The 26,304-nt window shown below is 39.7% G+C and overlaps 1 protein-coding gene across 3 annotated transcripts in view; it reads left to right on the top strand.

The window, feature by feature from the left end:
* Positions 1 to 22,128, top strand: part of LOC119793177 (transmembrane and coiled-coil domain protein 3-like) — an 83,589-nt gene extending 61,461 nt beyond the window's left edge. For all 3 annotated transcript variants that reach the window (XM_038300199.1, XM_038300200.1, XM_038300201.1), the window contains exons 2-5: positions 15,995 to 16,165; positions 16,586 to 17,367; positions 19,885 to 20,020; positions 21,303 to 22,128. In XM_038300199.1, the coding sequence (XP_038156127.1) occupies positions 15,995 to 16,165; positions 16,586 to 17,367; positions 19,885 to 20,020; positions 21,303 to 21,608 (1,395 nt within the window). In that variant the 3' untranslated portion in view covers positions 21,609 to 22,128. The remainder of the gene's footprint in view (positions 1 to 15,994; positions 16,166 to 16,585; positions 17,368 to 19,884; positions 20,021 to 21,302) is intronic.
* The last annotated feature ends 4,176 nt before the right edge of the window (positions 22,129 to 26,304 follow it).

The following is a 26,304-nucleotide window of genomic DNA, read 5'->3' as shown; positions in this document are numbered from 1 at the left end:
TTTATTTTTCACATGCTCCATCTGTGTTTTTCTCAGCCTTCATTCTCTGGATAATTGCTTGCTGAATCCCTGAAGCCCAACTGAGAGCTGTGCCTATCTTTTAGCTCCTTTACCTCACAGGGGGATCCCCTGTTGGGTAATGAAGTCAAAGCAGGTCTCCCTCCAGACTGCAGCTTCTCCAGTTCATTTAACATAAAGAAAACATTCTTGAACCATTTTTTTGTCGAAAGATTTTAAGTTTTGCCTTGTGGATCATCTATCAAACCAAATTAATTTCCTCTTAATTGAATATATTACTTTTACATGCAGAATTTTCTGCCAGCTCTCACCGCAGATACTCCTCGATTTGACATCTCCCATTTGATGTGTTGTCTCTAGATTGACTGGATTTGAATTTGCCCACAGGTGCACTGCTTCCCGTAACATCTACCTTTTTTCTTTGGCAGTAATGCATTCAGCTTCATGTATGAGTTGTTTTGTTTTTTTTGCAGCCCCAAATGAATGGAAGCTGTTGTTTTCTACTGGCTCTTGAAACAGTGCTGCCTTGGCAGATCTATCCTATGAAAACCAAAGTGTGTCTGAGATCATCTCCCTATTTGTCCAAAGAGGTGTAGTCTTTCATGTTGTTTGGTGAGAAAGGAAGAGTGTAGGAGGAGGTCACCATGATGAACAAGGCAGGAGTGAGTCCTCTTGACACTTCCAAACACTAAAGAAAGCTTTCGGGAAAATCAGATTTATGTTTTTTCTTCCAATTTTCCAGTAAATTTGTTGAGGTTTATTTTTTTCAATCATTTGGTTTTTTTTTTATCTTTTCAACGTCAACTCTAAATTAAATAATAACGAAAAACTGAAATATCATGATTTCACTGTGGAAAACATAAGCAACTTTTTAATACGAGGCCATATAGATAGCATCGGGTGATGTCGTGCATTCGGGATAACGCATCAGACGACAGCTTGCTGCCATTATGGTGGGTAAACAACTGCACAGTAACAGCTAGTTCTGACTGTATATATACAGGCCTACTGTAAAATCTGTCTTGATACCAAAGTCTTGTGATGCATATGGATCCAGTAGTCATGCAGGGGAGGTAAAATTTTCCAGCCGAGAAAAGACCAAAAATTTCAGCTTGGGCGCAAGCTTTGCAAAGAAACAATGAAAATGTCAAAACCTGGAGTCCAAAGTCAAGGTGGACCTAAGTGTGTAGTCAGCACTGACATTTTAATATTATTAAGTCTAAGAATTAGGAGATGATAAAGTATCATGAACTAACCACTGTTTTAGTGGAGGAAGCAGTGGAGACGAGCTTTTGGAAAATCAAAGATAAAGAAAATAATGTAGTTAAAGGATGAAGTAGGGAATGCTCTTAACAGGTTTGTGTGGGGCTTTCAAATAATAATTTTAATTTAGCCCCAGAAGGACTGTTTCATGGTCCTACCTCCAGCTCCCCAGCCAGCTGGTGCCTTCCCTGGACTGTCAGTGCCTGACATGCTTCTCTGATCTGATCCTCTGCAGTTAGCATCTATAGCTAGCCTCTCTCAGCTGTAGCCTCTTGCTACCCTGGCACTGTTTCCCATACGGACTTTCGTGGTGATCCTTCAATCCTCTGCAGTTGCATCTATAGCTAGCCTCTCTTCGGTGTAGTCTCTTGAGAACGGAGCTGCGCCAGGCAGAGTAGAGCTCAATTTTTTCACATCTGCCCTTATGCTTTGGTAGAATGTTTCCTTTGTATTCATAAATCATTATGACTCAAACCACATGTAAAGACTACTGAGAGCACTGTGTACATCTGTGCAACAATCAGGTATGTCTGAGGTCACCGTGATGCTATCTATTGTTTTGGATAGCATCTATTTTAGGATTTATTTTAGAATTTCTCTACAATCCTAATCCTATATATCTTAAATATATGTGATAAACCATTAATGTCCGGATGCTTAAATTGATCTTAAAATGACCCTAAAGTGAGTTCAATCCATTTGGAGCGCAGCTCCTGCAGCTCTGAACATGTTACTGGGAAGAGATACAGTGTGAAGGACAGTTAATGGGCTGCAGATGTTTTGCCACATCTGTTCGCATGCATTTTATCTGCAGTCATATGAGGATTCAGTGAATTAGATAATGCATTCCAGTTAGGCACGTTTGATCTAAAGCAGGCCTTTCCTTTAGAAATCACAACCATTTAGTAGGGCTGGGCAATTCATCGATTATCAAATTTTCTTTGTTAAAGAAATCAGGAAATTTTGTTCCACCAATATAGTTCTGGGGGTTCAATAGATCAAAGTGACATCCGTTCATCACTTATTGTTCTTGGTTGTCTATTGATCTTACTGTGTAATAACCCTAGCTGCAGACATTTAGTGTTGTATGATTATTGTTTGTTGTAGCGATTGATAGATACAGGTTTTTTATATTTGATACAGATACCAATTATTTTGAAATTAGTCTAACCAATCCTGATATCTGGTGCTGATTTTTTTTTTTGGGCCAGAGGATTTTGCTTTCTCTCCCTCTATTAATGTGAAACAAAACATATGATTATAACAAGTGTGACACAAGTGTAGTTTAAACAAACATTTTGAAACATTTCAGAGCAAACATTAACAATAGATAAAAGGAGTGGTATTTCACATGCTTTATTTGATCTAAAGGTATAGTTTCTTAATATGCTAATGAAACAGCTGATGTATGCATGTGTTTGCACATATAGTTTAGTTTATAATTTTCCATTTTTTTATCATGAAACTTTAGGGCCGATTTAGTAGAAGACAAACATAGATCAGATTTTTAAGCCGTGTCGACCAGCTCTACCTTTAAGCGAGAGTTAGCCAACTTTTTATTAAACACATATTTCTGTATCAGAAGTGTATTTTGTTGTGAGGTTGAAGTAATGTTCTAATCTGTAATGCTGTTTCCATAAGATGTAGAGAAAGAATCGTATTTTAACAGATATTGGGGCAAACATTACTCTCCACTTAGTAAATAGTTATTGGAATAGATCAGGGGTGCACAAGTCCAGACCTTAAGAGCTACTATCCTGCAGCTTTTTGATGCACCCCATTTTAACACACCTGAATCAAATGAATGGCTCATTACCATGCCTCTGGTGAACTAAGGCTACGTTCACACTGTGGCCTGAAGTGACCCAAATCCGATTTTTTTTTGCCCACATGCGACCTGGATCTGATCTTTTCATGGCTGTCTGAACAATACAGATCCGATTTTTTCCATCCGACCCAGGCCACTTGGCTATGTGGTCCTGAATCCGATACGAATCGGATCTTTTCAAATGCGACCTGTGTGTGAACGGCCAGGTCGGATTCATCCGACCTGAACGCCATTAATACCCAACAAAGGTCACTATTCTGCGTCTTGCTATGCAGAAGCGGCAAGAAAAACCAACAACCATCGCGGATGATGATGCGGAGAGCAGTATTTATGTTTAACCATATTGAAAAGAATGTGTTTTTATGGTTGGAAAAGACCGCTAGATGCGCGCCAGCAGTACCATCCACGTTTACTTCCGGAAAAAAAGAGCACGCTGGCCTGTGACGTCATTGCGTCCTCTACTGCGCATTCGGAACACACGCGTTGTATAACTCCAGTTCACACAGGAGATTGCATACAAGTTGCAAATATTTGGAAATGTGAACAGCAACATAAAAAAATCGGATTTCACAAAAAATCAGAATTGAGCATCAAGGGCTGCAGTGTGAACGTAGCCTTAATAAGGGGATTGAACCTTTAGATTCAGGTGTGTTATAGAAGAGATGCATGTAAGAGTTAGAAAATGGTAGCTCTTGACGACTGGACTTGAGCACCGGGATCGGCATCCTGCTTTCCTGCTTTTTTGTTATCCGCGGCACAGTCGTATGGTATGCTGACTCCGCCAGATGGATTTTCTCCGCATATCCATCTGGAAACCTTCCGTTGAAGTAATTTTGAAAGGGAAGGGAAGGGGCGAAAATACTGGTTAGCTGATTGGCCTATGTTGGTGATAGACGGGCCAAATAAACCAATCAGATCAACGAAGCATATGACGTACTAACAGACAGGCTACTCTTGCCGAAACCAGTCGGGAGAAGAGCAAAAACATCTTTTCCTCTGAGAAAAGCCTCCAGAGCAGTGTTTTGCTCTTCTTTCAGTGAAGAAATACTCTGTAATTCCAATAAAACTTACTCGATAGCCACGCTAACGCTAGTTTCATTGGCTAAAGCCGCCATGTTCTTTAGACTGAACTGTCGCGCTTCTTGTTGCGTCACACCTCAACCCGCCTCAAAGCCAACGCTGATTGGACGTTTGTTTGGTGAACGGCTCCAAATTTTCTTTAACGGAGAGTCTCCAGACTGGTCTGCGAGTGAAACCTTGAAAGCTCGGGAGATCAGGATGGGTTCACAAGGCTAGTCGTATGGTGTTTCCTGGAGTTGCGGTTAACAGCTCTACCTAGAACCCAGTTTTTCAGGACAGGGAGGAGCTGCTCATCAGGGAGCAGAATTATGAAATACTAATTTGGGCGTAATTTGGATACAGTAATAGCACTATACCCGTTAAAAGCTCAAAAAATTAGATTTTGCATCGATAGACCCTTTAGTAATTGTTCTAATTTATCAAACCTAGCTGTTGTTCAAAGCAGCACTGATGCTGGTTCTGGAAATCCAGCACTTAGTATTGCTACACATGTGTTAAAGTCTAATGTTGATATATAAACTAAGTTTGCTTATGATTTCTTCTCTGTCTGTTTGTTTTAAGCCTCTCTGTCAGCAAAGTGTTGCTCTCCACCTCCATCCAAGCGTTAGACGGTTACCACACATGACATTATGTTAACGTGACAGCTTCCCGCCATTGTCTATAGTAACCCACTTATAAACACCTCGTCCTCTAAATCTCCTGATCGGGATTTGCCCAATCCCATTATTTCCTGCCCAACGCCCGAACACTCTAGTTTAGCTCTGCCAGAATTAATCTGGCTCACTGGTTCTGACAGAGCATGGCCCCACGCAGGGTTTGGGCCGACTAATGGATGACTAATGTAGTGTAATCTGTCACACTCACTGCTTTAAGCGCTCATTTGTCCCAGAATCAAGTGTACCTAATCAGTTGTTTTTTCTCTCCAACACAGTTAAACTGTTATTGATATTTTCTGCTGTATTTATTTATTATGACTGAGGTCTGATTGGTTGAAATTTGATGAACCGTATCTGTTTGTTTTTTTGCTGTAAAATCACGTATCGCTTTGCTTCTCTGTAACCTAATCATTTACTCTATCATCCTATTTCCTCATTAATATTCATCGCTGCGGTTAAGTCTCTTTGCTGATGCCTTCGGTGACACTGCTGTTGATACTAAACGTTGATGTTTGGCACTTATTTTATTTAAAAGCGGCTGTAAATTTTCCACAAACAGCCTGGAGTGGATAGTAAAAAATGTCCTGGAACAATTTGTCCATAAGACAGCGGCTGATTGGTTTTTGATGGAATGCCGTAGCTTTCCATCTACATGTCGGTGCTGATTAAACCAGTGACAGGGCAGGGATTGTTCACAAGGGATGGTTTCCTTATTTTTGGATTTGTTTCCACCTTTGGCTGAAAATCAGCAAAAGGATTAGAGGCCAGAATAGAAATACTGTGTGAGGAGCATCTAAAGGAGCTCTTTCCCCTGGTGATTTCCTGTATTTCTGCTGCCAGGCTGCGTCTTGCTCCCTGAGGCCATATGAGCCGCATCAGACCCAGACTCTACCTCTTTTTCACCTACAGTGCACATGCTACAGCTCATGTTTCTAATCTTCCTATTTGAATACAGAAACCTGATGCAAACTACTCTCCCACGCTGATCCTGCCTCTGCCTTATATCGTAGCTTTTACTGGACCATGAAAGGATATTCATCTACCTTTGTTAGACAACAACCACAAACTTCAATGTATATTATTGGGATAGACCAACGCATTGTGCATGATTGTAAAGAAGGGAAATGATGCACCTGTTTTCCACATCGAAAAACAGGAAAAAATCTAAAGAAAAACAACAAATTTCACTCAAAATAAAAAAAATCTGTATCCTTCTTTCAAATATAAAACCATTTGATGTCTTTGTTCTTACACACTAAGGTTGTAAAGTTCTAAAGGCAGGAAATGACTCCCAGGTTGCACTTTAAACAAGCCGAACCAGACAGGGAAGCTGAAAATCAAAGAACCCGTAAAAATGTGCATACTACCTCTGGAGGAGCTGCAGAGATGCACGGCTCAGGTTGGAGAATCTCCCCACAGAACCATTATTAGTCTTAGGCTCCGCATATCTGAACTTTATTTAAAAAATGGAAAAAAGAAATTAATTGCTAAAAGAGTCAGAAGGTGTTCGGGTGGATGTGAAAAAGTTTAAGTTAATAAATATTTTATCCATAGCAACCTAGCTGAAAAAGATTGCTTCAGGCAGCTTTAAATGAGCCGTGTGTTATCACCAGTTGACTTGCATATCGATTTGACAGCAGGTCCACCAGAGAGATGGAATAATATCCTCTTATTGGACAAACTGAAAGGAAATTAAGTACAAACTGCTGCAATCCTCTGAGAGTTGTTAAAATAAAATGAAACGCTATCTCTGAGTGCTGCGATAACTTTAAATTTTCATCCAAAGCTTTTTAGCTGTTTTGTTCTATTGACTTAAATATTTAAAGGCCTCATGATCCTTTTTTATCTCTGTAGCAGCACTTCAATTAAAGCGCGGTCTGGACGGGTGATTTCCAAGGTTTGTTTATTTTTCTTTGATGTGGACCATCAGTCATCCCTACATCTTGTTTTACCTCAGTCACCATAATCACCGTGAAAACTAAACAGATATACAAATATTAGAATATAAACATTAACTTACAACACACAAACAACAAAATAAAACGTACCTCGCTGCTTTCACCAGGGAACGCTATAGTGCCAAGCACATCTCTGACAGTTTGTTGAAGTCATTCATTGATACAATGATTTGCAAGCTTTTATAGGGTCTGCCCTCATTTAGCTACGGCAGCCCGTGAGGTACATAACAAAAAAAAACAACAACAAAACTTTACAAAGAGCAAATACAATTAAACAAAATACAAACCAACAGTGCTAATCAAAACAGACAAATATTAAACAATCTGCAACATCCTTTAAATAATTTGCAATAAATAGTCTGCAAAAGTGAATTTAAATGGTTCACTATCCATTACAATCTCTTTATTGCGTTCATTCAGTTTGGGAAATATAATATTTTTGTCCACTTCTTCATTTTGCACCCTTATTAGGTGCAGAAACCGCCGTTTCTGATGGTATCTTAAGTTAAAAGGGGAATTTTTTTTTTTTGCTCACTAAAGGAAAATGTTTCCACACATTAAACCTTCCACATCACAGCAACTGGATGATAAATTAAAATTATGAGCCAATAGGGTTTTAAATTTCATGTTAGCTTTTTTTTTTTTTTTTGTCTTCCTGCTGGAGCAAAAGAGTTCATTTTCTATATATTTGCAGCAATATGGCATTTATGGTCTGTTCTCCTCCCAAACCACTGCGGTCTCATAAAAGAAAGACCTTTTGTGTTTCATTTTATATTAACAGTATCTGTCTACACTCCTCTGATTTCCCAGTGGAGAAATGCCTGTGTGTGTTTTGGCTCCATGTCTGCCCATCTGTATAACTCTCCAAATGCCCAGGGTGCATACCGAGGTCACATCATAAGCAGTGACCAGATATCTGCTCTGTAAAACGGGCACGCGTGTCCTCTCAGACATATGCTCGCTATGTGTGCCCTTAGACCTACTTTTAAATGCATGCAGGGGAAGCTGGGGAATTGCACACGGCGTCACGGGTGTTTGGGTCTGACAGGCAGCCATGGAGGGACTGTTATGAATATTTCAGCCACGTTTTCATTATCATGCTTATCATCCTTTCTGATAACTCAAACCAAGAATGAACTCTTCTGTTTGTTTTTATTATCTTTTTAAAAGGAGAAAATAGATAGCTGGGATCAAAGCAGAATGAAGGTACATTTGGATCCAAACACAAAAGCTGTTATAGTAAAGCCTCAAGCTACAATTTGAGCCTGCTAAGATTGATTTTTTCAGAGAGAAGGAGGTGGTCAAGAGAAACATCTGAGAGTCAGTATATTAGAGAGATAACACTCTGGAAAAATTTTAAATAGCTTTTTAGTGAGACCTAGATTCCAGTGGGGAACGAAACACTGGTGACAAAAACTGGGGTTAGAGGGTAGAATATTCTGGGACAGTTCAGTAGGGGGGGGGGGGGGGGGGGGGGGGGGGTGTCCTGATATAAATGTTGAAATTCAAAAACGACGCCAGTATTGCAGCTTATGGTATTGGCAGATACCGATACGATATCAGCACAAATCATACTGTCATGGCTGTCGCGTTCATATTTGTTTCCTTTTTTTTTTTTTTTTTTCACTTCTACACTGCAAAAAAATAAAATGTAAATAAGTCCTTTTTTTCTTAAAATCTGTGCATTTTTATTTGAAATAAGGATTGAAGTGAGACACTTTGCCAATGGAACAAGACAATTTACACTTTAAACAAGAAAAAAACAATTGTATTGTCTTGTTTCAAGTGCATAATATCTAGATAGCTTATTTTAAGAGTAAAAATACTAATTCCATTGGAAAATCATCTTATTAACCTGCTCAAATTAATGGTAAATACACTTAATGTAAGACATTTTTACTCATTTTGAGATCGTTTTTTGCAGTCTCCCGCCTACTTCCTGGTTTCTGGGGGTCTAACCTCAGTCCCATCCATTGGTTCCCTCGTTTCCACCTCAACCAATGGCTCGTCACCACCTGCAATCACTTCCTGCTCATAAGGAGAGCCCACCAGTTGATTGAGGCAGCTTGTCACAGCCAGTTGGCTTGTGAGCCTCGTTTGAACCAGACATTGTTAGTCAGCAGCTGCGTGTTTTTAGTGGAGTGGCTCATTTAAGTTTATGGTTACCCCATTTGGGTTTGTGTTTAGTATCCTGTGCCAGTATCTTTTTTTTGTTTGGCTTATGTGTCTTTAGTAGCTTGAGGCTAGAAAGATGTTGGAATTAGGGCCAGAGTCCTCACTGATTGCCACACATAATGTTAGTCTCATTATGTGTAGTCTGTTTTTTGTTAAGAATCTCCTCTGTTTAAATGTATAGTTAGGCACCATCCTCCTTTTGAGGATCTCTTTTATTTAACTTTTATTTTCACAGCAACCTCATCCACCCTTATTTTTGTTGTTTTTTTATTGCTTGCACCTCTTGTTACCAAATAAATGATCATTTTATAAGGACTTAATGGTTTCTGTCTATATGTTTATGCACACACTCCCTAACGATACATACTTTTATGACTGGTTTTGTCATGCTGAATGTTAGGAAATGTTTGATCAAGTGATGTTCCTAAGGGGAAGTTTGTTTCCGTAGCCCAATTCAATTCATGGACAATTCAGAGTGCTTTACTTGAATTAGATGGTAAAATATAAGAAAATTGAAAGCAGAATGAAAGTAAATAAAGATAAAAAAAAACATAAGTAAAACAAAAACCTTAAACTAATAATATCCCAGTTAACAGTTTAACTTACAGGTGCTGGTCATAAAATTAGAATATCATGAAAAAGTAGATTGATTTCAGTAATTCCATTTAAAAAGTGAAACTTGTATATTATATTCATACATTACATACAAACTCATATATTTCAGATGTTTATTTTGTTTAATTTTGATGATTACAAATGACAACAAATGAAAATCTCAAATTCATCATATCAGAAAATTAGAATATTACTGAAGACCAATAAAAACAAAGGATTTATAGAAATGTTGGCCAACTGAAAAGTATGAACATGAAAAGTATGAGCATGTACAGCACTCAGTATTTAGTTGGGCCTCCTTTGGCCTGTATTACTGCAGCAATGCGGCGTGGCATGGAGTCGATCAGTCTGTGGCACTGCTCAGGTGTTATGATAGCCCAGGTTGCTCTAATAGTGGCTTTTAGCTCTTCTGAATTGTTGGGTCTGGTGTATTGCATCTTCTTCTTCACAATACCCCATAGATTTTCTATGGGGTTAAGGTCAGGAGAGTTTGCTGGCCAATTAAGAACAGGGATACCATGGTCCTTCAACCAGGTACTGGTAGCTTTGGCACTGTGTGCAGGTGCCAAGTCCTGTTGGAAAATGAAATCTGCATCTCCAAAAAGTTGGTCAGCTGCAGGAAGCATGAAGTGCTCTAAAACTTCCTGGTATGTGGCTGCGTTGACCCTGGACCTCAGAAAACACAATGGACCAACACCAGCAGATGACATGGCACCCCAAACCATCACTGACTGTGGAAACTTTACACTGGACTTCAAGCAACGTGGATGAAGTGCCTCTCTTCTTTTCCTCCAGACTCTGGGACCTTGATTTCCAAAGGAAATGCAAAATTTACTTTCATCAGAGAACATGACTTTGGACCACTCACCAGCAGTCCAGTCCTGTTTCTCTTTAGCCCAGGCAAGACGCTTCTGACGCTGTCTGTGGTTCAAGAGTGGCTTGACACAAGGAATGCGACAGCAGAAACCCATGTCTTTCATACGTCTGTGTGTGGTGGTTCTTGAAGCACTCACTCCAGCTGCAGTCCACTCTTTGTGAATCTCCCCCACATTTTTGAATGGGTTTTGTTTCACAATCCTCTCCAGGGTGCGGTTATCTCTCTTGCTTGTACACTTTTTTCGACCACATCTTTTCCTTCCCTTCGCCTCTCTATTAATGTGCTTGGACACTGAGCTCTGTGAACAGCCAGCCTCTTTAGCGATGACCTTTTGTGTCTTGCCCTCCTTGTGCAAGGTGTCGATGGTCGTCTTTTGGACAACTGTCAAGTCAGCAGTCTTCCCCATGATTGTGTAGCCTATAGAACTAGACTGAAAGACCATTTAAAGGCTTTTGCAGGTGGTTTGAGTTAATTAGCTGATTAGAGTGTGGCACCAGGGGCCATCAATTTTGAACCTTTTCACAATATTCTAATTTTCTGATATGATGAATTTGAGATTTTCATTTGTTGTCATTTGTAATCATCAAAATTAAACAAAATAAACATCTGAAATATATGAGTTTGTATGTAATGTATGAATATAATATACAAGTTTCACTTTTTAAATGGAATTACTGAAATCAATCTACTTTTTCATGATATTCTAATTTTATGACCAGCACCTGTAAACAGTCAAAGGCAGCTTTTTAACTTTGACTTAAAAGAGCTCAGGCTTTCAGCACTTTTACAGTCTTCTGGAAGTTTGTTCAAATAGGAACATAGGAACTAAGTGCTGCTTCTCTGTGTTTGGTTCTAGTTCTGGGTGAACAGATCAGGCTGAAACTAGAAGACCTGACTGGTCTGGGAGGTTCATACACTGACAACAGGTCTGTTATGTATTAAGGTGCTGAAACATTTAAGACTAGCAGAAGGTTTTGAAAGTCTATTCTCTGAGCTGCAAGGAGAGTTTATTGATCAGCTGCAGCTGGGAACAATAATTATCAGCAATAGCTTTGATAATAACTGACCCATTAATTAAGAAACTTTAAGCGTAAACATAATTGTTTGAATAAAATTAAGGAGAAAAAAAGTTTTGCACTCAGCTGCTGTTGCAAACTGTGTGCAAGATTCTAGCAGTAGATTCTTAGCTTCCTTATACAGTATCTGATATTTTAGACGAAGGTCGATGTTTTCCGATATTCGTTTGTTGGCGATATAAATTTTGAACTTTTTTTTTAAGGGACATCACGTATTAATGAACAGCAGGAGTTATAAATACACTTGGACTTAGCTCAAGGCTAATTTCCATCCTCAGTCCCGTAGGATAGTGGATGGAAACATTGCTAGTACTCAGGTTTCTGACAGTTATGTTTCGCTGAGTCTCTGTCAGCTGCAGCTAAATATCATGACTCAGCATCATAGCTTGGAAAGAGCAGCAGATATTTTGTATTTAAAAAGAGACCTGGCATAAACTAAGCATTTTACTATCTCCTAACCATCTATTTCCAAACAGCTGGAGTCACCTTGTTGGTCTGGTTGTTTACTCCCTGTTCAAGCCTTTTCTCTGAATAGTTTTTTACTGTGTTCTCTGCTTCCCTCAGTCTCAGGTTATTCCTTCTCTTATATCTAAGATTGAAGTTGGTTTGTGAACCTGTGGTTGAAAGTGATTGTATCACGGAAAGTTAGAATTCCTCCTGTTTACTTCCAGGAATCTCGCCCACATTTACATAGATGATAGGAAATGTGCTTACTCCATCCCTTTTGTGATTGCAACATATTCCCATCTCAAAATATACATCATTTAAAACTTTTGTGGATGGGAAACAAGTTTGACATATATAAAACTCTATTTGTGTATGGGACAAAAGAAAGTATTCACTTCCTGTTTTTAAAAGAGGCTTTTTCACCATCAAAAGGGCAAATAAAATAAAAACAGTAGAACGAAATAATATTTCATCCATCCTTATCAGTTTAATGTTCAGCTGCTTTATTTTACAACTGCTAACTGTAGTAAACAAAGTTCCTGTTTGTTTTTTTCTGCACACTTACAGCTCTAGTGTTTATTTGGGTGTTTGCCAAACTCAGAAACTCCACTGTGGGTTGTAAACCTTCAACTATGGGCCTTTTTTTCTCATAAAAAATTGTTTTGCCTACCAGGCATCCCTCACTGTAAACAAGAGCCTTTATTTTAGCTTGATTACTTTAATAAAGCTTTAAAGAAATTGATAAAACTGTGTAGCTGTTCCCAACATGCGCAATGGTTTTAATAATGTGCAAACAGGTTTGTTTGTCATGTCCTGCGTTTAACTGATAATGAGGGATGATCTCACAGTGTTTGCAGTGACAACACCACTATCCCGTTCCAAAGCGGTGAACTTACACGCCTGTGTTTTGATAAAAAGATGCTGCGGCGTTGCTTTGATGCTTCAGGGATGTTATTCGCCGTGATGAATGCTGACTCCGCAGGCTGCGCCACAGACTCTGCTTTAAGCCACGAGACGAAACAATTACAGCGTCACGTATTCAGCTTGTCTCTCTGTGTGAGGGGGACAGAAAGGGAAGGGGCACATAAAAAAAAGCCGCCTTCGGGGGATGTCAGCAGCTCTCTGGGATCTGTCAACTTTGCTTTGCTTCCCTAGCAACCGGAATTAGTAATATTTTAGGTTTTCTTATGTAATCCACTGCTTTTGTCTGTGCAGAGAACAAAAGTCACCGGAGGCTATTTGTTTGGAGCTCCGGGGCATCTGGCTGCTCCACTAAGTGTCTGTTCTGCAGCCCTAAAACAGATTTACTGCCTTTTTTTGTCCTTTTTATATACCCTCTAAACTGAAGATCCCTCATATCTGATATTCACACGCTGCATTCTTGAGCTGCTCCACGGTTGCCGTGATTGTAGATGTACTCATTAAGAAACATAGATGTAATAGAAACCCTGCTTTTCTAGGCCACATAAACGCATCTGTCATTTGATGCAGCAGGTCGGCGCTGCAGAGTTTTACTTTAAAACCAAACAAGAGCCTCATTCATCGGCAGCCTTTGTTCAAATCTGCATGAATGCCTTGATGTTTTTTTTTCTTGTTTTCTTTCTCTGCTCATGCATCATTTGCTGCACTTTGAATAGATGTCAATTCATTCCTCACTGCTTCAACCTGAGATATGCACTGCATAGTAAAACATTTTCACATTAAGTCATGTTATCTGAATTACTGACTATAGATAATAATATAATTTGATAGCCTCACTAAACAATTAATGTACCCAAAATATAAACAAATGTGTAGGCAATTTGTTTTTCTTGTCGTTCAAAGGCTCTGAGCTGTTTGAGCGATACATAAATGTTTAAACAAAGAAATGCACATCAGAAAACCTAGAAACAAGATCGGTTTCAACACTATAAATGAAGAGAACATGACCTTTCAAGGCACTATGACACATCCTCGCTGATGCACTTACTCACCCCATTTCGTCCGGAAATTTGAATTGCAATGCAAAAATGTTAGCATGTCTGCATGCCTCTGGCTAAGGCTGGCTCTCTCTGGACTGGACTTTTGCTTGCGCTGTTCTCGCCTACTTCCAAACCAAGAAGTGGATCCAGCCGGTCGGCAGGAGGTGCATATTCAGCAGCTGGAATATTAGTGCACTGCAAAAAAATTAAATCTAAATAAGTCCTTTTTTTCTTAAAATCAGTGCATTTTTTTCGTGAAATAAGGATTGAAGTGAGACACTTTGCCAATGGAACAAGACAATTTACACTTTAAACAAGAAAAAAAACATTGCATTGTCTTATTTCCAGTGCATAATATCTAGATAGCTTATTTTAAGAGTAAAATACTAATTCCATTGGCAAATCATCTTATTAACCTGCTCAAATTAAGGGTAAATACACTTAATGTAAGACATTTTTACTCACTTTGAGATAGTTTTTGCAGTGTGGAAACGGTAACGCAACTACCTGCCCATCCATCAACCTTTTTACTTAAAGGCGCTTTTATTTTACCTCTCGATCTTTTAGACAGTTTCGCTCCTCAAGGCCACCTCTGCTCAACCAGGGAACTTATCATAAATAATGTACCGTCCATCTAGTGCTGAACATGGCTCTTCACAGATGTGGCCATTTGTTCGTCTTACAGCATCAGGGGCCTTTTCCACGCTTCATTGCAGCACTGATGATAAGTTAGAGGGTATTGCCAGTGCAAAGACACAGAGGAGCAGCCATTCTACATTAGCTACACTTGTCCATACATCAGCAGTGAGAGAAGGTCAAAACAATACTTAATCAGATGAATTGAAGTAGCTCTAAAATTAGCTCTAATTCATGCTGCAGACTCTCATACATTCCAGTGTCTTTGCTCCGACTTTGTCAGCAAATAAAAATTGAAGCTTTGTCGTCAAATGATCGTCATTGAGTTCGATTTGGATTTGTTTATAAAGCCCATTTAGAAACAGCTAATTAAACTGAATGAAAATGTAACGCACACACTCGCAGTTATCAAGCAGCCAGCAAGCAAACATTAGGTTGACGTTATGTAGATTTACTCTGCTGTGGAGCTCCCTACATCCTGCCTCCCTCCATCTTCATCGATTTAGGCAAAATCTCTCAAAAAAGAATCTGTTTTCTTTTTCAAAGCTGACATGTTTCACCATTTTTTAATCTCTGTAAAGTTCCACTCTCTTTTAGGATGAGTTTTTTTTATTTATTAAACTTTAAGAACAAGAGCAGCAAGAGCAACAAGAGCAGACTGCAGCGTGTCATACGGTCTGCAGAGAAGGTGATTGGCTGCAATCTCTCCAGGAGCTGCACGCCTCCAGGACTCTGAGGCATGCAGGGAAGATCGTGGCTGATCCCTCGCACCCCAGTCACAGATTATTTCAGTCACTTCCCTCTGGCAGGAGGCTGCGGTCCATCAGGACCAGAACCTCCCGTCACAAAAACAGTTTTTTCCCATCTGCTACCGGCCTTATCAACAAGGCCAAGAGCCGCCCGTGACACTGGACAATGTTTCTTTCCCCCATTCAGGATTTCTGCGTTACATTAACGTACAGTCTACTGTGTGTATATAGCTTCTGTGTATATATATATATATATTCTATCTTTTGTTTTTTGTCTGCATCAACAACACCAAGTCAAATTCCTTGTAAGTGCAAACCTACTTGGCAATAAACTTGATTCTGATTCTGATTTATTTGAGTCGACTGGAATTGGGAAAGTTCTGCAGGTGAAGCAAACGGCTCTGAGACATGGCGAGTCACAGATAATAGATTGTAATAACTGCCTTTTAATGATAATTTTTTATTGGTTTACCTTGTTGCAGCTCTATTAAATGTAACTAAACTGGTAAATCTTCACAAATGAGCCCCAATATTTTTATTTGGGAAATGTTCTTAAAAAAGGGGGATTATTTTACTTATGTCTGTGTAACTCTAAAATATCAATAAGAGCCAGAAGCTTCAGATGGATCATAAAAGAACTGCTCTGTGTCCACAGGCAGAGCGCAGCGGCTTGGATGCCAACATCCTCAGCATCCCGGTGCCCATTCGCCGTGGCGGCTCGGAGTCCAACCTGGATGTGGTGGACAGCGTTGGAGTCGATGGCATCGGGGTGGATTTTACAAAGGGAGCGCTGGGCATCGACAAGCTGCAGCAGAAGATCCTCAAGGTGGGGTCTGCAGCTTTCTGTGTGAACACAGCTGTAAAGTAGGCGTTTTGGAACAGCCGCATTCAGAAATGGATTATATTCAGAAAATTCCTACAAAATGCAGAATATTTTGTAATAAAGCCTTTTTTAAGTTAAGTTGGAGCTTTAATTATTATGATTTTTTTATGACTCTGTAGATTAAAACGGGTAAGAAACAGAAATAAAATTATTTTCTTCTTGTATTTTTAAATGCATTTTGTCTCCTTAAAAGCAAAGTGTTTTAGAGAAAATTCATCATTATGTTTATATTATAAACACGACCTGAAGGTGTTGGACCCGAAAACTTTAGCAGCGGTTTAATGAAGAGGAAGATTTCATGATTTCAAACATTGATCTTATTTACCTAAAATGTAAATCTCCATCCTCCTTGTTTGTCTGTAGGTGACGGAGCAGATTAAGGTGGAGCAGGAAGCGCGGGATCAGAACGTGGCGGAGTACCTGAAGCTGGTGAACAATGCCGACAAACAGCAGGTGTCCCGGATCCGTCAGGTGTTTGAGAAGAAGAACCAGAAGTCTGCACACTCCATCGTTCGGCTGCAGAGGAAGCTGGAGCAGTACCACAAGCGCATGAAGGACAGAGAGAGCAACGGGAAGCACAGCCACAAAGATGGCAGCAGCAAAGAGTCGGGGAGTCACAGCAAGGAGGGCAGCCTGCGGGACATCAGCTCCTCCGGGCGTCACCCCACCCTGGACAAAGTTAAAACCATCGGGCCCGGCGTGTCGCTCTCGCCCCCGTTCTTCTTCAACAAGCCGCGGGACATCGCCAACCTCATCAGGAACAAGTTCGGCAGCGCCGACAACATCGCCCACCTGAAGAGCTCTATGGAGGGCGGGACGGGTTTGCAGGCGGAGGGCGCCTCCAGGGGCCTGAGCGGCAGCGCCACCATCGTCGCTAAACCCACAAAGTACCAGAGCGACGACGAGTGCTCCACTGGGACGTCCGCATCGGCCGATTCAAACGGGAACCCGGCGGGAGGCTCGGGGACCGGGTCGGGAGGTCCTGGGAGGTCCGAATCCAACGGACGCCTAGTGGAGGTGCTGGACATGGTGCGGGAGGTCCGGGATGCTCAGGCACAGCTGGCTGAGGACATGGAGGCTATGAACACGCAGTTCAAAAGAGACTACACCTACTTTACTCAGGTGATGCAGGAGGAGAGATACAGGTGAGCACTGAGGTTCTGATCCGGTCCCCATAGTTCTACAGAACCAGTCCTCTCTCACACACTGACAGCTGCTATGGTCACACACGGTATCAGGTAGGGGTGTAAATCACATCCATCATGGCGATTCGATTCAGTATCGATTTCCTGACCCAACGATTCGATTATTATGATACTCAAGAATACACCACGATACGATTCGATTCATTGGTTCGTGTTTTTTTTTTCTTACAGGCTAGACAATGTTTCAAATTTGAAATAAATCAATGAAAGCTTTAATATCGTTATGCATTTTTTTTTTTGAAACAACAGCAAATAACAGTAGAAAAGTTGCACTCTACCTATTCCTATTAAAACCTCATTCACTGAAAAATAATAATAATAGCCCTGCGTTATAGATTCTGAAAGGCTTTGCATCAGAAAATACTGCACAAAATCAGTGCAATGAGTGCAATGCAATACCTCGGCTCCAGACGTCCCGCCCCCTCCACAGACGCTCCGTTGCACCTCTCCCAAATTGTAGCTGACCGCAAACAGTGCCGCAGACTGGAGGCCGGCTTGTTTTGTTTTTATGACCGAAATTGCGGAAAACAACTCGTGAAGTTTGACCCGCTAGAAGAGCGAGGTGCGCGAGAACGCTGGGACCCTTTTTCCACCTGGATCTCCGCGCTTTTTGGACCTCATGTCCCTCCGTCGTCGGACTAAACTCGCCCCCACTTCCTCACCACCTCGGCCGTATCTAGACCCACAGCGTGTAGCACAGACAAAGCTTCAATGTTGAGCATAATTTAAAAATGTTTGTGTCAAGCTCACTGCAACACACTGCTGTAAGAGTATAACCAGGAAGCGAGGTAGGAGGGCAAAATAGGTTTTGCACCACTGCAGCACGGGAGGGAGAATTACGTCCAGGAGCAAATGGATAAAAATAGATCGGAGGAAAAAACTAAACATGCATCGATACTCTTGCGGACGTGTCGATGCATTGGAATCGTCGACTGTTGGATCGATGCATCGATACAAAATGATTATTATTTACACCCCTAGTATCAGGATGCACACCTGAGGATGGATCCTGTTAGCAACTTCAACTCTTTAAGCTAATCACGAAATCCAGATCCCTAAACATGAGATCAAAACACCAAACCGGTTTACTTTAAGTTCATATTTTCAAATTCACTGATGCAAGTAAGCTAGATGTTTACAATAAACTTCTTAGGACTGAAACACTTTAAGTTTACTTTAAAGTATACTTAATTCATTCTTCCAGCTGTACCTTTATTTTACTTCCATTAAACTAGAAATCTGCTCTAAGCATACGAAAGCACACTTTTAGGTAAAGTAGTCTTTTATGAATGCATGAATTTACTTGCAATAAATCTATAGTTTATGAAAGTATACTTTAAGGTATATTGAAAGGAGTCCCTACTTTATTGCTATAATGAAATAATCATGTTTACTGAATATATACACTCTTAGACTCTTGAAATGGGGGAAATACTGATGTTGAATTTATCAACCAGTCTCCTCATTTAACCCAACAACTCTGCAATGATGTAAAAAGCTTGGATAGGTTATAACATCAATGAGATCAAACTTATCTCTATAAGCCTCCAACACTCTCAGATACTTCAGTTTTGACTCATTTTAACTACAATCTTCTCATAAACAACAAATAAATGATATTGGAATTCTGTTTAAATTTATATTTTTTTGTAAACTTCTAGAATATTTCATCAATAAACTCAGTAAACATATGCAGTTTTTTTATATTTAACAATATGACCTTGAAGTATAACTAGTTTATTTAGTATATTTATGAATATGATTAGTGAAGTATATCATTAAAAACATTTTACATCATTAGTTTACAACTAATATAATTAAAGTAACCTTAATTACTAGTTTTTGATAAAGGAGACCTGTGGAAAAATGCTGAATCTTTACGTCTTTTCACTCTTTTAAGTCTGGTGACACAGCAGCAGATATAACCATCAGAAAACCTGGATTCAGCAGCTCAGTTCAAACCAACCTGACTGGTTGTGGCTGCTTTATGGCAGCTGTGGTACTCCGAAAAACGTTTCCTCGCAGTAGATTCCCACTAGATGAGTGACGGGTTCTAAATATATCTTTGATTTGAAATGATTTCACATCTTTGCTTATTTATTTGAAGTAATAGCAACACAATAAACAGAGAATAGCATAGAATAGAAATATTGGATCTAAATCATCAGGTAGGTTGATGAGAATCCAGTTTATTAGACCCAGGTGGTTGTGTTTGCATGGGTGCTTTAACAGTGTTGACAGTTTAATGGTTATTCTAAAAAGCTGCAGCAAACTAAAAATAAACACACAAACCAGTTGACTGTTGCTAAGTCAACCAAGGCCAAACATTCAGCGCAGCGTCGTCACCGCAGCAGATAAACTGCTGCACGGTTTATGCCCACACACTCGCTCAGTTATGCATTGTTTCTGCCTCTCTCCTCCAACCACTCTGCATGCGCATGGGCGTCCGTCTGCCAGGTATGAGCGCTTGGAGGACCAGTTAAATGACCTGACGGAGCTCCACCAGCACGAGACCAGTAATCTGAAGCAGGAGCTGGCCAGTATCGAGGAGAAGGTGGCCTACCAAGCCTACGAGAGGGCCAGGGACATCCAGGTAACCTGAGATGCTGCTGGATGCAGTGAATGTGTCACAAAATTGGAACATTTAGTCAAACCAACCTTTACTTTACTGATTAGGTGACCCTTAGTAGTAAATATGATAAATAAGTTATAACAGTATCCTTTTTCTAGTTTTTGACCTTAATTAGGGCTGAAACTATTATTTTTGCAAGTCCGTTAATCTGACAAACATTAATTCAATAATCAATTAATAATTGGATAGCCAAAGGTTCCTTAAAGCAGATTTTTTTACGAAATAAAACGAGGTGAAAGGAGTGCTGGATAGAGCAGATGAAAATGTTTTTTTAATCTTAAATTCAAAATGTTAATGTATTTTTTTTTTTTGCAATTTTGATATAATTACGGTTCTAAGTGGGTCGCTCTTTCAGCTAAAGACAATATTTTACAGTCTCTTTACTCCAGTTAACGATTATTTGATTACTAAATTAGTTGCCGATTATTTCAATAATCACGATTAATCCGATTAATAGTTTCAGCCCTAATCTTAATTATAACTCGTCCAGAACGGACCCTGCATCTCTGTAGAGACTCATAACTTTTAAACACTTAATCTGAGATTATACAGAACAAATAAGGTGTTTTTACAGTGAACAGAAAGACCCTTTTAATCTTTATTCTTCCATTGGATCGCTTTTCAGATGGGTTTATAATCTTGTGTTTGAATATTTTTGTATGAATGATGAAAACTTCAGTAGGATCTGAAAAATCAGTTGGAACCTTAAATGCTCTTTGGGAAATCCTTTAGTGTCTGAATCATGTTTGTACGGGTTTTAATCCTGCCCTGGGAAAAGGACAACGCCGGGCTTTTTGATCACAGGGTTGTAATCCAGATTAGAGCTCCTGTTCGAGGCACTACATGTGCAGCGAAGCAGGAAGTCTGCATGAGTGAAATTGTTTAAAACCTCCCACAGATGCACCTTGAAGTGTACTTTGGTCTGGCCTTATCAGCCTCTGGGAGACAATCACCGGTTTATTGCTGAAAGCTGAAGTGTTTTGTTCTCACTGGAAGGAGCCTTTGTTTATTTTACTGTGGTTAAAGCACATAGCAAAGCAGAGGTTCAAGGTAATTGGGTTCTGCAGGATAAAGATTCAGGGTAGGACATTACAAATATGCCTTTATTATAATTTTTTTGTTTTGTTTGCAGCTTTGGTTTCTTTTCTTTAACATAAATAAAAGTTGTGCATAATTTGAGGTCTGGTCCAGCTGCTCCAGACGGATCTCTAACCCGACCTTTGGTCTGACCGTTCCCATGCAGGAGGTCCTGGAGTCGTGTCAGACCCGCGTCTCCAAGCTGGAGCTGCAGCAGCAGCAGCAGCAGCAGACGGTTCAGCTGGAAAACACCGACGCCAAGGTCCTGCTGGGCAGGCTCATCAACATCATGTTGGCCATCGTCACCGTCCTCCTGGTGTGCGTCTCCACGGCGGCGAAGTTCACCGCGCCGCTGCTGCGGAGCCGCCTGCACATGGCGTTCACCTGCGTGGGCGTGTCCGTCCTGGTGCTGCTTTGGAAGAACTGGGAACAGGTGGAGTTCACCTTGGACCGGTTGATCCTCCCACACTGACGAGGGAGGGAGTTTACATGTAGCCTTACACCACATCAGTCCGGGGCGCCGCACAGAGAGCCCTCCCCAGAATGCACACACACTAACCGGATTAGCTGAAGAGGAAATCATCACGAGCGAAGCTTTTATCAGGAAGTATCAGGACCTCTGGGGGGGTCGAGGCCCTCAGGATGCCTCCAATGAACCAGCCAGCTGTAACAAAAAAAAAAATCCACCTGAAGGATGATTTCTACTGTCAATTATGGCGTTTTGGTGCAACATTTTATTTTTTCCATGTTTGTGTGTGAGAGCCATTTTTGAATGCGTTTAATCCTTCGTCTTATGTGTGTTGTTGCTGCGTTTCATGAAGGGACGGTCTGATAAGTCCCCCTCCTCATGTTGAAGCTGAAATCATGAGACTTGCAGCTGGAAGGAGGGAAACAGGCCGCCTGCGTTTATCTAGAACCAGGAGAGGAAAAGCAAAGCTAATAAAATCTACAGGCTTATTTCTTTAAATCGCTGAAATGTATGGAGATTTTACAAAAAAAATGGAACTAGTTTTGCAGGAACTATTGTTCTATGAAACATAATTTATGTTTTTATATAGACGCTTTAATGAGCACATGAGGTCAGGTGGTGATCAGCAGGTTTTAGTTCTCTTCAGACAGAGCCAGCCTGTTTCCCTCCAGATTCCAGTCTGCAGTTAAGCTCTTATCTGCTGGCTTTTAGTTTCACTTTAAAACCAGCACAGAAAAACAAACTGTTTATTCCCAGTACAGCTTCTTAACTGCCTTTTAATAATGTAATTATTTTTATGTTTTTTTGTGTGTGTCTGAATCAATTCTTCTGTTTTAAGGTGACTTGGACTCCTCTAAGCTGCAGCTCTGCTCAAATGTTTGGCTTACCCATTTTGTTTTTTTTTAGTGATGCATCTAACTCTTCTTTTTGCAATGTATGATAAAACTACAAACTGCTGTGCTTAATTTAAAAATAAGAGTTAAATGCATGGCTTCAAAATGACTGAAAAGTTTGCAAAACTTGTTCGGAGGAAACGTTTCAAATCACCATACCGCTATGAAGCACGGAGGTGGCAGCATGATGGTGTGGCGTTTTGTTCCTAATTCAGCCCAACAATGATCCCAAGAGCCCATTAGAACTCTTCTGGACTGGACCAAGTAGGATAAAGTTTCTTAAAAGGTCAAATTCTTCAAAGTCTGACCCCAGAAACCAGTAAAAGAATCAATCCTTCCAAGAACAGTGGGTACAGTAAATATCCAGGCGATCAAATAGCTAAAAAAGACCACGAGTGAGTAAATGTAAACATCTGACCAGAGCTGGAAACAAGGAGAAAATGCAGAGTTGTGCACAAATCTACTGTGAGGAAAACTAGAGTGGAGAAAAGAGGAAACGCATAAAAAAATGTGAGCAACTGTGACTTAGCAGAACGCCTTTTTATGGAGTGACCTGAATAAATGAACATTTATATGAAGCCTTTGATGCGGCGCTGCATTCAAGTCCAACGGAAATATCAAGTGTTTTGGCATTTTTAACGGTTAAAGAACCTCTTACTATTGATTCAATGAAGTGACTTCCCTGAAATCAAATTAGACCATCAACATGTGTTTTTATCATTTATTAGAAGAACTGTAATAATGTGGACTGATGTGGCTCATTTGGTCCAAAATGGCCTGTTTTAAAACCATACAACAAATGGTAGTTTCAATGCTATATTTCTTTATTTGTTGGACCTGAAGCGGCATCAAAAGCTGAATAGAGGGAAATCAAAAAATGTAGCTCAGATTTTTTCCAAATCCCTGAATCGTTTTGAAGAGGATGAAATGGGACTGATTCCTTTTCCAATGCAGCTTCTTTCTTCCCTTCTCCAACTCTAATGTTTTATGTCCCTTTAGAAAAACACAAATATGGAGATTTCCTACTTTACTTTAAATTCTGTCTGAATGTATTTTCTGCTAAAACTTGCTCCAACACTACTCCTGTCAGAAGACACAGACTCCCTCTGATGTGTTTCATAAGATTATTTTTTTCACAAAAGGAAATAAATCTTTGTTTTTCTATCATGTTGAGTTTTTTTTATTCCCCACGGTCTCATTCGTTATAGAGAAGATCTCCTCGGAGGACAGCAATGTTTCTAAGGTGATGAAACTGCTCTGTTGGCATCAGGAGGGAATCATCAAAAAGATTTAAGTTGACAGCGGTTCTGCAGCTCTTTAAAGGAAATTTTTTCAACTGATCTAGTATAGAAAAATATTTTTCTGCAGTATTTATTCCTTAACATCCTTGTTGTGTTAGAAAATACACTGTCCATCCTTTCAGCTGTTTTAGGCTATCAATCCTTTTATCCATTAGTCTGTTTGCCTATTCATTTGTCAATCCATCCATACATTTGTCGATTCAACCACAGGTCCTGCAGTCCAGCCTTTTAATCCCTCCGCCATTCTTTTGTATATATATATTTAATAAATTCAAATTAGATTTCATTTTTTATTCTTTTAGAAATTCAGGTTCAAAAAAGGACAAATCTGAAATTCTGTCCCTAGAAAATACAAAACAACAAATAATCTCTATGAATAATCTGACTGGAAATTGGAGAAGAGTGACATCTAGTGGTTGTTTTTGAGCATTGCTGCTCATAAAATGTATTACAGGTGCTGGTCATAAAATTAGAATATCATGAAAAAGTAGATTGATTTCAGTAATTCCATTTAAAAAGTGAAACTTGTATATTATATTCATACATTACATACAAACTCATATATTTCAGATGTTTATTTTGTTTAATTTTGATGATTACAAATGACAACAAATGAAAATCTCAAATTCATCATATCAGAAAATTAGAATATTGTGAAAAGGTTCAAAATTGATGGCCCCTGGTGCCACACTCTAATCAGCTAATTAACTCAAACCACCTGCAAAAGCCTTTAAATGGTCTTTCAGTCTAGTTCTATAGGCTACACAATCATGGGGAAGACTGCTGACTTGACAGTTGTCCAAAAGACGACCATCGACACCTTGCACAAGGAGGGCAAGACACAAAAGGTCATCGCTAAAGAGGCTGGCTGTTCACAGAGCTCAGTGTCCAAGCACATTAATAGAGAGGCGAAGGGAAGGAAAAGATGTGGTCGAAAAAAGTGTACAAGCAAGAGAGATAACCGCACCCTGGAGAGGATTGTGAAACAAAACCCCTTCAAAAATGTGGGGGAGATTCACAAAGAGTGGACTGCAGCTGGAGTGAGTGCTTCAAGAACCACCACACACAGACGTATGAAAGACATGGGTTTCTGCTGTCGCATTCCTTGTGTCAAGCCACTCTTGAACCACAGACAGCGTCAGAAGCGTCTTGCCTGGGCTAAAGAGAAACAGGACTGGACTGCTGGTGAGTGGTCCAAAGTCATGTTCTCTGATGAAAGTAAATTTTGCATTTCCTTTGGAAATCAAGGTCCCAGAGTCTGGAGGAAAAGAAGAGAGGCACTTCATCCACGTTGCTTGAAGTCCAGTGTAAAGTTTCCACAGTCAGTGATGGTTTGGGGTGCCATGTCATCTGCTGGTGTTGGTCCATTGTGTTTTCTGAGGTCCAGGGTCAACGCAGCCACATACCAGGAAGTTTTAGAGCACTTCATGCTTCCTGCAGCTGACCAACTTTTTGGAGATGCAGATTTCATTTTCCAACAGGACTTGGCACCTGCACACAGTGCCAAAGCTACCAGTACCTGGTTGAAGGACCATGGTATCCCTGTTCTTAATTGGCCAGCAAACTCTCCTGACCTTAACCCCATAGAAAATCTATGGGGTATTGTGAAGAAGAAGATGCAATACACCAGACCCAACAATTCAGAAGAGCTAAAAGCCACTATTAGAGCAACCTGGGCTATCATAACACCTGAGCAGTGCCACAGACTGATCGACTCCATGCCACGTCGCATTGCTGCAGTAATACAGGCCAAAGGAGGCCCAACTAAATACTGAGTGCTGTACATGCTCATACTTTTCATGTTCATACTTTTCAGTTAGCCAACATTTCTATAAATCCTTTGTTTTTATTGGTCTTCAGTAATATTCTAATTTTCTGATATGATGAATTTGAGATTTTCATTTGTTGTCATTTGTAATCATCAAAATTAAACAAAATAAACATCTGAAATATATGAGTTTGTATGTAATGTATGAATATAATATACAAGTTTCACTTTTTAAATGGAATTACTGAAATCAATCTACTTTTTCATGATATTCTAATTTTATGACCAGCACCTGTACATGTGGTTCTATAATTCAATTAATACAAGAAGCATTTTCTTCGTTTTATACTAGATCTTAATCAGAGGAGTAGATATAATTTACAGATTCATTGTGATATGACTTGTATGGTTGGCTGAAAGGGACAAATTAAATATAAATATATGCATAGATATACCAATATATCAAATAAATGTTAAAGTCCCTTGGAACAAATAAATATTCTATTAGATAGTTAAATTACCTATTTATTAAATTCATTATAAAAAATAATTAAAAAAAAATCAGAAATTCATTCAAAAGTACACTATTTGATTCTATATCTATTAAATAGATATTACGGTTGGCCACCAAGTCAACAGTTATGGAGTTCTCTGTTTCTGGCACTGTTATTTTGGAGAGGTTACTGGCTAAATTGTTTTATCTAGATTAGTTATAGTAACACTTGATTGACAGAAAC

Source organism: Cyprinodon tularosa, unplaced genomic scaffold (genome assembly GCF_016077235.1).
Source record: "Cyprinodon tularosa strain WSP-4 unplaced genomic scaffold, ASM1607723v1 ctg442, whole genome shotgun sequence".
Lineage (NCBI taxonomy): Eukaryota > Metazoa > Chordata > Actinopteri > Cyprinodontiformes > Cyprinodontidae > Cyprinodon > Cyprinodon tularosa.
The sequence above is the reverse complement of the archived record's forward strand: the minus strand, read 5'-3'. Positions and strand labels throughout refer to the sequence as shown.